Raw genomic sequence first — 13693 nt, 5'->3', positions numbered from 1 at the left:
CTGGACAGAAGACAGGTTGAGGTTATATGTGTGATATCTGAATAGTTGACTTTTAAAGTTGAGTTCTTATAAGATGTTGTGGTATGAATCCCCCAAATTCATATGCAGAAGTCCTAACCCCCAGTATCGCAGAATGTGATTGTATTTGGAAGTGGGGCCTTTAAGCAGGTAATTATGTTACAGTCAGGTCCTAATCCAATAGGACTGGTGTCCTTATAAGAAGGGGAGATTAGGACACAGAGGGACAACCATGTGAGGACACAGTGAGAAGGTGGCCACCTACAAGCCAAGGAGATAGGCCTCAGAAGAAATTAAACCTGTCAGCACCTTGATCTTAAACTTCTAGCCTAAAGAACTGTGAGAAAATAAATTTCTGTTCTTTAAGCCACCCAGACTGTGGTATTTTGTTATGGAAGCCCTAGAAAACTAATAAGCAGGTGGTAATAGTGCCCAATGTGTGGATAAACTTAAAGGTCATGGGAAATGAAGAGGTCAAGAATCTCATAGGCTGATGTGATTTGATCAACTAGGCACACGGTGTTAATATAATTCAGGATAATTGTTTCCACTTTGGATGAAGAGAAAGATAACCATATTCTCAAAATTTTAATAAAGGGACAGGCTTGACTAGGTGGTCAGAAAATAACAGCAATATAAAAAGGTAGAAGGTGATGTAGCTGAGTTATAAGAGCCACAAAGGAGTTATGTTTTTATTTTATAAGTCAAGTCATAAAAGTAATACATAAATATTGCCACAAATGAAATCAAAGTTAACTATTATACTTCTCTCCCTAACCACAAACAGATATAATGAATGCTAAGAAATTGATGTGTATCCTTTCACACTTTTCTCCTCAGAATAGAATTGTTTCAAGAAGGGAAAAGGGTATTAATTTATTCATTCAGTGACAATATGGTCAATCCATATCCATAAAGATAAAATAACCAGACACATTAGAAATAAGACATCAAGGACTTCCCTGGTGGCACAGTGGTAAAAAAAAATCCACCTGCCAATGCAGGGGACACAGGTTTCAGCCCTGGGCCAGGAAGATCCCACATGCTACAGAGCAACTAAGCACATGAGCCACAACTACTGAAGCCCAGGCACCTAGAGCCTGTGCTCTGCAACAAGAGAAGCCATTGCAATGAGAAGCCTGTGCACTACAATGAAGAGTAGCCCTGCTCACTGCAATTAGAGAAAGCCCACATGCAGCAAAGACCCAACACAGCCAAAATAAATAAATTTAAAAAAAAAGAGAGAAAGAATAGTCAACAAAACAAATACCAAAAAAATCCATAAAGACTTCAGATGTTGAAATTATAAGACAAAGCCCAAAAAATAATTGTTTACTATATTTAAAGGAATATAGAAATATCTACAGGGAACAAAAAAAGTGTAAAAATGAAACAAATATAAAAACAACCAAATAAAACTTCAAGAACTAAAAAAAATAGAAGTAGAATATAGGATCACAAAGGGTAGCTTCAGCACCAGATAACTGAAGAGATAAGTAGTCAGTAGAAAATAGATGAGAAGAAATCTGTAAAATACAGCTTGGAGAGATTTTTTTTAAGCTACAAAATAGAGAAGCTCTGTCATTTTTATGATAGAAAAGAGAAAACAGAGGAATAAGTAGGCATAGAGACAGAGAAAGTTAAACAAAATGAGAGGACAGAAGAATTTGTTACAAAAAACAAGGGGAAAAAACCTGAAAAAAAACAATTAATGAAACAAATAATTTACCAGCTAAAGAACTCAGAGCATTAGTAATAAGAATGCTAACTGAATTTGAAAAAAGAATAGATGAACACAGTGAGAATTTTAACAAAAACTAGAAAAATATAAAAACTATCAGAGCTGAAGAATATAGTAACAAATGAAAAATACACTAGAAGGAATTAACAGCAAACTAAGTGATCTTGTAGGTAGAATAATGAAAATCACCCAATCAGAACAGCAAAAAGAAAAACAAATTTTAAAAATAAGGATAGTTTAAGGGACCTCTGGGACAACATCAACCATACTAACAATCCCATTATAGAGATCCCAAAAGGAGGAGAAAGAAAGGGGCTGAAAATCTATTTAAAGAAATTATGGCTGAAAACTTTCCAAACCTGCAGAAGGACATAGATATCCAGGTATGAGAAGCACAGAGATTCCCAAACAGGATGAACCACAAGTGAAGAAACTAAAAGAAAAGAATACAGATGAACTACAAAAACAGTCATAAATCAAGTAACAAAATGGCAATAAGTACATGCCTATAAATTATTATTTTAAATGCCAATGGACTAAATATTTCCATGAAGAATTATGATTGGCTCATTGGGTTTAAAAAAAAAAAAAGACCCATCTATATGCTGCTTACAAAAGACTCACTTCAAAGCTAAAGACACACAGAGACTGAAAACGAGGGAATGGAAAAATATATTTCATGCAAATGGAAATGACAAGAAAGCTGGGGTAGCAATACTCATATAGGACAAAGTAGACTTTAAAACAAATTTTATACAAAAGACAAAGGGCATTATGTAGTGATAAAGGGATCGATACAAGAAGAGGATATAACATTCATTAACATATATGTACCTAACATAGGAGCACCTAAATATATAAAGCAAATATTAAAAGATATAAAAGAAAAAATTGACAATAATACAATAATAGTAGGCAAACTTTAACTCCCCACCTACGTCAATGGACAGATCATCCAGACAGAAAATCAAAAAGGAAAAGGTGGTTTTTAATGACACATTAGACCAGTTGGACTTAATAGATATCTACAGGACATTCCATCCCAAAACAGCAGAATACATATTTTTCTCAAGTGCACATGGCATCTTCTCTAGGACAGATCACATGCTAGGCCACAAAACAAGTCTCAACAAATTTAATAAGACAGAAATGATATTGGGCTTCCCTGATGGCTCAGTGGTTAAGAATCTGCCAAATGGACTGGAGAACTCGAGGTATGGGAGGGGGCCGGGGGTGAAGGGGAAACTGAGACGAAGTGAGAGAGTAACACAGACATATATAAACTACCAACTGTAAAATAGTCAGTGGGAAGTTGTTGTATAACAAAGGGAGTCCAACTCGAGGATGGAAGATGCCTTTGAGGACTGGGGCGGGGAGGGTGGGGGGGGCTTGGGGGGGGCGTCAAGGAAGGGAGGGAAGATGGGGATATGTGTATAAAAACGGATGATTGAACCTGGTGTACCCCCCAAAAAAATAAATAAATAAATTAAAAAAAAAAAAAAAAAGAATCTGCCTGCCAATGCAGGGGTTCGAGCCCTGAGTCAGGAAGAGCCCACATGCCGTGGAGCAACTAAGCCAGTGCACCACAACTACTGAGCCCACATGCCACAACTACTGAAGCCCATGCACCTAGAGCCCATGCTCTGCAATAAGAGAAACCACTGCAATGAGAAGCTCATGCACCACAATGAAGAGTAGCCCCCACTCTCAATTAGAGAAAGCCCGCACACAGCAATGAAGACCCAATGCAGCCAATAAATAAATAAATTTATTTTTTAAAAAAAGAAATGATATCAAGCATTTTTTCCAACATGATATAAAATTAGAAATCAATTAGAGGAAGAAAAATGGGAAAAACACAAATATGTGGAGCCTAAACAATTTGCTACTAAAAAACCAAATGGCCAGTAAAGAAATCAAAGAGGAAATCAGAAAATATCATGAGACAAATGACAATTCTTTTTTTTTTTTTTCTTTTTTGGCCATGCCACACAGCAGGCAGGATCTTAGTTCCCCAACCAGGGATCAAACACATGCCCCTTGCATTGGAAGCATGGAGTTTTAACCACTGGACCACCAGGGAAGTCCTTGTGAGACAAATGGAAATAAAAACACAACTTTCCAAAATCTATGGATGCAGTAAAAACAGTTCTAAGATGAAATTTATAGTGATACAGGCTTATCTCAAGAAACAAGAAAAATATGAAGCAACCTAACCTACCACCTAAAGGAATGAGAAAAAGAAAACAAAGCCAAAAGAAATCAGTAGATGAAAGGAAATAACGATCACAGAGGAAATAGAGACCCTGAAAAAATAGAAACCAGCAGTGAAACCAAGAGCTACTAAAAAATAAATAAATAAATAAAATAAGCCAGGCTCATTTAGAAGAAAAGAGAAAAGACCCAAATAAACAAAATAAGAAATGAGAGAGGAGAAATTACAACTGATAACAGAGACACAAAAAAATCATAAAAGAATACTCTAAACAGTTATATGCCAACAAGTTGGACAAGCTAAAAGAAATGGATAAATTCCTAGAAATATACAATCTACCAAGACTGAATCAGAAAGAAATAGACAATTTGAACAGACCAATCACTAGTAGTGACATTGAATTATTAATCAAAAACCTCCCATCAAACAAAAATCTATGACTGGGAGGCCTCACAGGGGAATTCTACCATATATATAAAAAGATCTAATACCTATCCTTCTCAAACTGTTCCAAAAAACTGAAGAGAACACTTCCAAATTTATTCTATGAAGCCACCATTACCCTGATACCAAAACCAAATATACTACAAAAAAAAAAAAAAAAAAAAAAAGAGAGAGAGAGAAAGAAAAGAAAAAAGAAAAAGAAAATTACACATCAATAGCAAAAATCCTCAACAAAATATTAGAAAACCAAATTCAACAATATGTAGAAAGGATCATCTATAAAAAGGATCATACATCATGATCAAGTGGGATTTATTCCAGAAATGCAAGGATGGTTCATTATCCACAAAAATCAATGTGGATAATAACAAAATGAATGATAAAAATCAATGATCATCTCAATAGATGCAGAAAAAGCATTTCACAAAATGCAAATCCACTCATGGTGGAAAAAAAACAACAACAAACCTCTTATCAAAGTTGGCACTGAGGGAACATAAAAAGGCCCATTTATGACAAACACAGAGCTATCATCATACTCAATGGTGAAAAGCTGAAAGCTTTTCCTCTAAAATTAGGAAAAAGACAAGGATGCCCAGTCTCATCAATTCTATTTAACATAGTATTGGAAGGCCTAGCCACAGCAATCAGACAAGAAAAATAAAAGATAAATTGGAAGGGTAGAAGTAACACTCATTTTTTACAGATGACATGATACTGTATATAGAAAAATCCTAAAGTCTCTATTAGAACTAATAAATAAATTCAGTAAAGTTGTGAAATACAAGATTAATATACAGAAATTAGTTGCTTTTCTATATACTAATAATGAACTAACAAAAAGCAAGAAAACAATCCTGTCTAAAATCACATCAAAAAGAACAGAATACCTAGGAATGAACTTAACCAAGGAGGTAGGAGATCTATATTTTGAAAACTATAAACATTGATGAAGTTGAAGATGATACAAAGAAATGGAAAGATACCCCATATTCATGAATTGGAAGAATTAATATTGTTAAAATGACCATACTACCAAAGGCAATCTACAGATTTAATGCAATCCCTATCAAAATACCAATGGCATTTTCCACAGAACTAAAACAAATAATCCTAAAATGTATATGGAACCATAAAAGACACTGAATAACCAAAGCAATCTTGAGGAAAAAGAAAGCTGGAGGTATCACACGCCCCAATTTCAGACTATACTAGAAAGCTACAGTAATCAAAACAGTATGGTACTGGCACCAAAACAGACACATAGATCAATGGAACAGAATAGAGAGTCTAGAAATAAACCACACAATTACGGGCAATTAATCCACAACAAGACACAAGAATATACAATGGGGAAAATAGTCTCATCAGTAAATGATGTTGGGAAAACTGGACAGATACAAGTTAGAGAATGAAATTAGAACATTTTCTTATAGCATATACAAAAACTCAAAATGCATTACAGATCTAAATGTAATGCCAGAAACCATTACAATCCTAGAAGAACATATAGAGAGAACACTCTTTGACCAAAATCATACAATATTTTTTTGGATCTGTTTCCTAAACAAGGGGAAAAAAACAAAAATAAACAAATGGGACCTAATTAAACTTAATCTTTTGCACAGCAAAGTAAACCACTGACAAAAAGACAACCTACTGAACAGGAGAAAATATTGGTAAATGACATGACCCATAAGGGGTTAATATCCGAAATATATAAACAGCTCACACAACTCAATACCCAAACAACCAATTTTAAAAATGGTCAGAAGACATGAATAGACTTTTTTTAAAAGGAGACATAAGATAGCCAACAGGCACATAAAAAAGTGCTCAACATCACTAATCATCTGGGAATTACAAATCAAAACCCACAATGAGATGTCATCCCACAGCTGTCAAAATGGCTATCAACCCAAAGACCACAATTAATAAATGTTGGGGAGGATGTAGAGAAAAGGGAACCCTGGTACACTACTGATGGGAATGTAAATTGATGAAGCCAACAAACAAACAAAAAAAACAGTATGGAGGTTACTAAAAAAACTAAAAATACAACTACCATATGATCCAGCAATTCTACTTCTGGGTATGTTAAAAAAAAAAAAAAAAACCAAAATCCTAAAACACTAATATGGAAAGATATATGCACACCCCAATGTTCACGCAGTATTATTTACAATAGCTAAGACATGGAAAAAACTTAAGTGTCCATCAACAAATGAATGCATAAAGAAGATGTCACATACACACACACACACACACAATGGAATATTACTCAGCCATAAAAAAGAATGAAATTTTGCATTTGCAACAACATGGATGGACCTGGACAGTATTATGCTTAGTGAAATAAGTCAAAGACAAATACTGTATGTTATCACTTACATGTGGAATCTAAAAAAGAAATGAAACAAACTAGCAAATATAACAAAACAGAAACAGACTCCCAGATATAGAGAACAAACTAGTGGCTACCAGTGGGGAGGGAGGGCAAGATATGGGTAGGGGATTAAAAGGTACAAACTACTATGTATAAAATAACCTATACAGATATGTTGTACAGCATGGAGAATATAGCTAATATTTTATAATCAATTCCAGTGGAGGCAGGGGCTGGTGATGGTAAAATGAAATGGTTCAAAACATACAAATTTCCAGTTATAAAATAAGTCATGAGAATGTAATGTACAGCATGATTACCATAATTAATAATATTGTATTGCATATTTGAATGTTGTTCAGAGAGTAGATCACAAAAGTTCTCATGTATGGTGCCAGAAGTTAACTAGACTTATTGTGGTGATCGGTTCACAGTGTACACAAGTATCAAATCATGTTGTACATCTGATACTAATTTATGTCAATCATACTTTAAAAATAAGAACTATAATCATTAAAGCCATTGAATTAATTTTTTTAAAAGACTCTCAAAAGAAAAAAAGAAAAAACATCCTATGCTCTGATGGCTTCTGCCAAAAATTCAAAATTCTAATATATTACAAATTATTCAAGAGAATAGAAAAAGAATATTTTACCACTCATCTTAGGAAATTAAAAAACCTTAATAACAAACATGGTAATGAACTACGAAGACAGAAAATATTAGCCAAATCTTACTTATAAACATAGATGAAGAACACTAATATTAGCAAACGGAATTCAATAACACATGAAAAGTTTGCTTAAACAGCTAGGTCGAGACATCACAGAGAAACCAGTACAGCCACAGCTCTAAGGGCCAAGATCACAGAAGGGAAGCTAGGTGAGGTGAGCTAGGCATTCTCTGCATCTCTTTCTCCTAAGGGCATTGGCCAACTTAATGAACAGGACCTAGAAGTTACACAGAATGCAGTGTTCTTAAGCTTTAGGCATTCTCTTAGAGTTGAACAGACACAAGTTGAAGTTCAAAGAGACAAGAAAGTTAGTACTTGAGGGCACCAAAAGTGAAATGAAGAAAAGTGAGCCTGACATTCTGCTGGGCCTTTGCCTTTAAAACATTTGCACAACCCTAAGCTGCATGGGAACAGGAGTTGCTCATTTCATCCAAAAAGTCACACTCTTGTTTACTCACTTTCATTTTTGAAAGATACTATGCTGGGTATAAAATTGTGGGCTGGAAGTTATAGAACTATAAACTGCTAAAAGAAGATATCCACTGAAGAAATTCAATCCACGTAGATGCAAAAATCCTTACTAAAATATTAGTAAGTTATGTATGTGTTTAAAAATAGTGAGTTCATGTGTGCTAGGATGACAAGAGTTGGTAATTTTAGGCAGAGAAGATCAAGTTCAAAGCTTAATGCATGAAACAAAGAGGAACAAAGATGACATAGAGGAAGAGACAGATTTAACAGATGTTTAGGATGCATAACCAATGGTGGATCTTGGTGAATTACTGAAGCAGAGTGGTTAGAGGTAGGGAAGAGATGGCTCTAAAGATTTTTTGGTTCAGCTAACAGGGAGAATGGTGCTCTCAGAAAATTGCAGGAGAGAAAAAAACATGTCTTGGAAAAACACTAATGAATTTCATTTAGACATCAAAATTACCCCCAGAAATTCAAAAGATCACCAAGTTTGGTCAATTCTACCTATCTCTTATCCATACAGTCTTTCACAGCTTGGTCACATGTTTTCTAGAACACTCCTGTCCAATAGATCTACCTGCCTCTCATCTGGCTCCCTTGTAACTTCTCCACACTGCTGTCTAAGTGATCGTGGCAGGCACCACTGCAGGCAGAATGGTTCTGTGTGTGATACACCCCTATTGAAAACCAAAATAGTGAGCAGATGCTTAATGCATTCAGGAAGGTAGGAGTCCTGACCAATGAGCTGGTGGGGCTAACAGCTACTGCTGTTCGGATAACTGAAGTGTGCAGCATATCAGTTACACATGTCAATTCACTTTCTCCTCCTCAGCTTCATTGTAATATAATTGACATAACACTGTGTAAGTTTAAGCTGTATAATATGATGATTTGATGCATGTATACATTGTGAGATAAGAGTAATTTACTTTTACATTAGTGATTCCCAAATAATATTAGAAATACAAGTGCTAATTGGTACCACTGCCTGAAATGACTTTGGAATTTTCTTATTTTTTTCTTTTTTTTTGGGGGGGGGGGTCTTTTCTGCCTTCTTTTAATTTTTTTTAGTTTCTTATTTTGAAGTAATTAATTCATAGGAAGTTGCAAAGATAGTACAAAGAGGTATCACATACCCTTTGCCCAGTTTCTGCCACTGACTACTTCTGCAACAATATCAAAACTAGGAAATCAACATTAATATAGAAGAATGTGTGTATAGTTCTATGCCATTTTTTCACATGTGCAGATTCATGTAACCAACCACAGCAATCAAAATACGAACTATCCCACCACCACAAAGACTTCCCTCAAGCTGTCACACCCACTCCCTTCCCATCCATCATTTCTAACCCCTGAAAAATGCTGTTTGTTTTTAAACTTTGTTATACAGGGAAATGATTGAAGGATGCACAAAATATTATACATTATGATACAATTGCTCACACTTTAACACAGAGCATCCTTTGCAGCTCTCTTTCCCTTTACCAACACAACTTGCCCTGACCTCCTCTCTACCGATTCACATCACGGGTTAACTTCTCCCTTTTTTGATATTTCCCTGCTCTGTATTCACAGCACATATTATCTATACCACTGAGATCACTGATATTTTAGTCAGCAATTCCCTTGTGAAATCTTAAATAATTCCATCAGAGAACAACATAACTTTTTAAACATATGTATTTTATCTCCTTCATAAAATACGGTTGTTAGGTACTGCTTATTAAATCCATCACCAAGGCCTAGCAAAGATGAAAACAATGAGTAGTTATTAATTTAAAAAATCACTTTTTCTAAATACTACTATGTTTTTATAGCCATTTTCTTTAGAAGACATTAAACTAGATTACAGGTGATTCCCCACCCCCCACCCCCCCCCCCACCCCAAATCCTGACAGTACCTCTATGCAGTGCATCAGCATCAGTATCATGCTGGAACCCTAGTGCAGTCCCCGGTTTAGACATTCAATCAATATTCAGGTGACTCAATTATCCTATGCTCAAAATTAGGGAAATTAGGGGCATTAAATAAGATTAGTAATCCGTACTGAATCACCACTTGTTAGAAATGAGGCAGTGGAAGACTAGAAGAAAAAAATGGAGGTGGAATGGGGGTAGAAGAGAAGTAAAGAGATTAAAGATAAGGACAAGTACACTCAGACCTTAGAACTGAACTTAATGTCAGAAGGACTAGCGGATCCAAGGCAACACATTCGACATGTTGTATTTTGGGATAAATTCTCCATTGCTGAAGCTAAGTCTGATATGGTAGACTAACTAGATTATGGAAGAGAGAGGAGGTAGCAGGAAGGGCGTGAGTAATGCTGAGTAATGCTCCACTAGTCAAGCTGAGTGGCTTCCCCGGCCCCTGACTGCAGGACTCAGGAGTGGAGCTAACAATTCTACCTGCTATTCTCTGTCCACCAGACCACTTCCCCACGCAGTAATTGAGATTTAAACATGAAGACAAATAACTACTTACATGAGAGGCTGGAGACCATGTTAACTGGCAAACAGGTCCAGGAGTAGTAATATAACCGATTGGCTTATAATCCCTTTCCACTTCAAAGAAGAAGACAGTTTGATCTTTACTCTAAGAAAAAGAGAGATACCCATCAAATATATACTATTATGAAATCTATTCCATAGATTCCACAAGGAAGCATTTAACAGCTATATTACACCCACTGTATACTTATACCTACAATTGATTATTCTGGAAACATTCTTATTTCAAATATTTGCTTCATTTCCCCCATGAGAACATTTGACAAACCATGTGTTCTTGTATGTTTTTGAAAAGATGATCACCATACATGTATATAAGGTTAATTCACAAAAAATTCCACAATGCATATGCTCACCTATTTATGCATAAAAAATGTACATGGTTATTCTCTTCACTTATGACAATTCTATATAAGAACATACCTAGGTTATAAAACATTGATCATACGTAAACCATGTTGCATGATTCCAGCTGAAAACTTCTGCACATTGAAAATAAGCATTACAGCTCAATTTGTAAGAATATTTTTAAATGTCATGCACAGACTATACTGAAAGAATAAGACTACAAAGAAAACAAAATATGGATATATATTCTCAGAAAGGAATATAAGCAAATAAGGCATCATTAAGTATGAAGACAAATAAGGCAAGGTTAACCACAAAAATTCAGTAGGAAACAAAAGGAAGTCTACTACTTACTCCTGTGGCTAGAACTTCTCCATCACGGTCATAAGCTAAAGCAGTGACAGGAGCAGTATGAGGTTTGAAAACCTGTTTCAAACGAATATCTGCATCCGAAACTCTCTTCCGTCCCACAAAAACTGTGAGCCCTTTTGGATCATAAAGTTCAAGAATTCGAACAACACCATCCTCAAATCCCGCGGTAATCTGTGCTCCACCGTAGCTTACCTTGGACAACAAAGAAATGCAAGCTTCTGAAATTAGTTACGTAAGAAAGCTGTACTGCATAAAATACAGAAATATCTGTTATTTAGACTTAAATAATTTAACTAAATAATTAACTAAAATAAATGCTCATTGGTAATTCTTTGTACTACTTTCTGGTACCCTCCATCTCTTCTAGGACAGTTTTCTTATCACTGCTGACCACGAGACAGGTAAACAATGACAATCCAAACACTGAACGAGCAAACGCTGGTGGAGTGTCTGTCTACCACATGCCAGGCACCCATCACCAGCACCCCAAGTGTGACCATAAAACAGTCTCAACCCCTGTTTTCACAAACTTATGGTCAAGTGGGAGGACAGACATTAATCAACCACACAAAAGTATGTGGAATTATGAACTAAAATAAGTGTTAAAGGAAGTAAACATTCTCTGAGAGCACATAGCAAGGAAAGATGTGATTTCCGAGGCCAGGCAACACAAAGGACAGAAGCTTCTGCCTTATTTGTGGGAACACTAGATCACGGAGCCCTGAGCTGCCATGAAGAAGTGTGTGACTGCCCTGGGCCACCATGCCGTGACAATGACCTCTCCACGTGGCATGGGCTGCTGTTGACATCCCAGCTTAGCCTAACCTTCAACCCAGGTGCCAAACGTGTAATGAAGAAGACTTCAGGTGACTCTAGGCCCTAACCATTCAAATCTCCCCAACTGAGGCCCCCAATACTGTGAAGCAGAGATAATCCATCCCTGTTGTCACCTGTCCAAATTCCCAAGCCAGAGAATGTGAGCAAAATAAGATGATTGCTGTTTTATGCCACTACATTTGGAGTAGTTTATTACACAGCAATAGATAACTAGAACAATGATCTATCTCTAATTTTTTCCCCATAGTTCTTATTATCTAAAATATCACATAAATTCACTTATTTTGTTTACTGTCTGTCTCTGCCTCCTGTCTCCCACCAGAGTATAAGATTCATGAGGGCACGTGTTTTTGTCTTTTTGTTCATTGCCATATTCCCAGCATCTCGTAAAAGGCCTGGCACATTAAAGGAACTGGATAGAATGCTGGAAATATATTGAATGAATGAATGAATTAGAGTCAGACAGATAGAGGACAGGTACACAAAGTTCTGTCAGGTAATTGGTTTTTAACATGGAACTATTTCTAAACCTTAGGTGGCATCACAATAGGTTTTCATTAAAACAGAACAAAACGTGATTTCTATCACATTCTGAGTGAACAAACTCAGTTAAAATTTTTATTCTTCTCTAAAATCCAGAGTCAGAAGATATCTGTGTTTCTAAGAAATAGCACTGATATACCATATTTACAAATACATTCTAGTAGAAACTCATTATGACAATAAGCTTACCAGTCGTGGTACCCAAGCAAGGGCAGTACCTCCTTGTTTGAATTTCATCTGAACCAAAGGAGTTTTGCTAGCAAAATCATAGAGTCTAAAAGAGCCTATAGAAAGACAGTTTTAAAAGAAACAAGTTTTATATATATATAGTATCTTTAACTACTTTGGCTCACTTTACATTTTAGCACTATAACAAGAAACATCATAAAAATTAAATCAACTGATAACCTAATAGTCTTTAGTTAAAAATTTACATGTATATCCTCAATCAGGTAATTTATAAACATGAACAACACTATGCCATTTTACATAAGGGACTTGAGCATCTGCGGATTTTGGTATCAGTGGAGTCCTGGAATGAATTCCCCACAGATACTGAGGTACGACTGTAGAAAAGAAACAACCGATGGGACTTCCCTGGTGGCACAGTGGTTAAGACTCCACACTCCCAATGCAGGGGGCCCAGGTTCGATCCCTAATCAGGGAACTAGGTCCCACATATATGCTGCAACTAAGAGTTGGCATGCTGCAGCTAAGGAGTCCACCGGCCGCAACTAAGACCTGTCACAACCAAATAAATAAATAACTTTTTTAAATAAAAACAAAAAAGCAACAACTGATAATTGACTAGTAGATCAATTTCACCTTGCACAGTCCACATATTCACTATAAGTCAAGAACAAAGAAGATGGAAAGAAAAGGAAAAGCACAAATGTGGATAATACCAAGATGAATGGTATTTTCATGAGTAACTTATTGATGTTTATTTTAATCTTTCACAATAACTATGATTGCTATACTTTGGGCCCTTTCCTCTCCACTAAAACTCACCTCGCTTGCATCAAAAGGCTTCCTTTTTGGAAAAATTCTCAAATACTTTAACCAAACACATTA

General features: G+C 35.8%; 1 protein-coding gene across 1 annotated transcript in view; it reads right to left on the bottom strand.

Moving 5' to 3' along the window:
* The window catches only part of CFAP44 (cilia and flagella associated protein 44), a 105172-nt gene that overhangs the window by 62849 nt on the left and 28630 nt on the right, over window positions 1-13693 (bottom strand). Inside the window, exons 13-15 of the mRNA XM_057696316.1 lie at window positions 12809-12903; window positions 11222-11431; window positions 10494-10604 (exon numbers count right to left, since the gene is read on the bottom strand). Of these exons, the coding sequence (XP_057552299.1) occupies window positions 10494-10604; window positions 11222-11431; window positions 12809-12903 (416 nt within the window). The remainder of the gene's footprint in view (window positions 1-10493; window positions 10605-11221; window positions 11432-12808; window positions 12904-13693) is intronic.

Source organism: Hippopotamus amphibius, chromosome 10 (assembly GCF_030028045.1).
Source record: "Hippopotamus amphibius kiboko isolate mHipAmp2 chromosome 10, mHipAmp2.hap2, whole genome shotgun sequence".
Lineage (NCBI taxonomy): Eukaryota > Metazoa > Chordata > Mammalia > Artiodactyla > Hippopotamidae > Hippopotamus > Hippopotamus amphibius.
The sequence above is the reverse complement of the archived record's forward strand: the minus strand, read 5'-3'. Positions and strand labels throughout refer to the sequence as shown.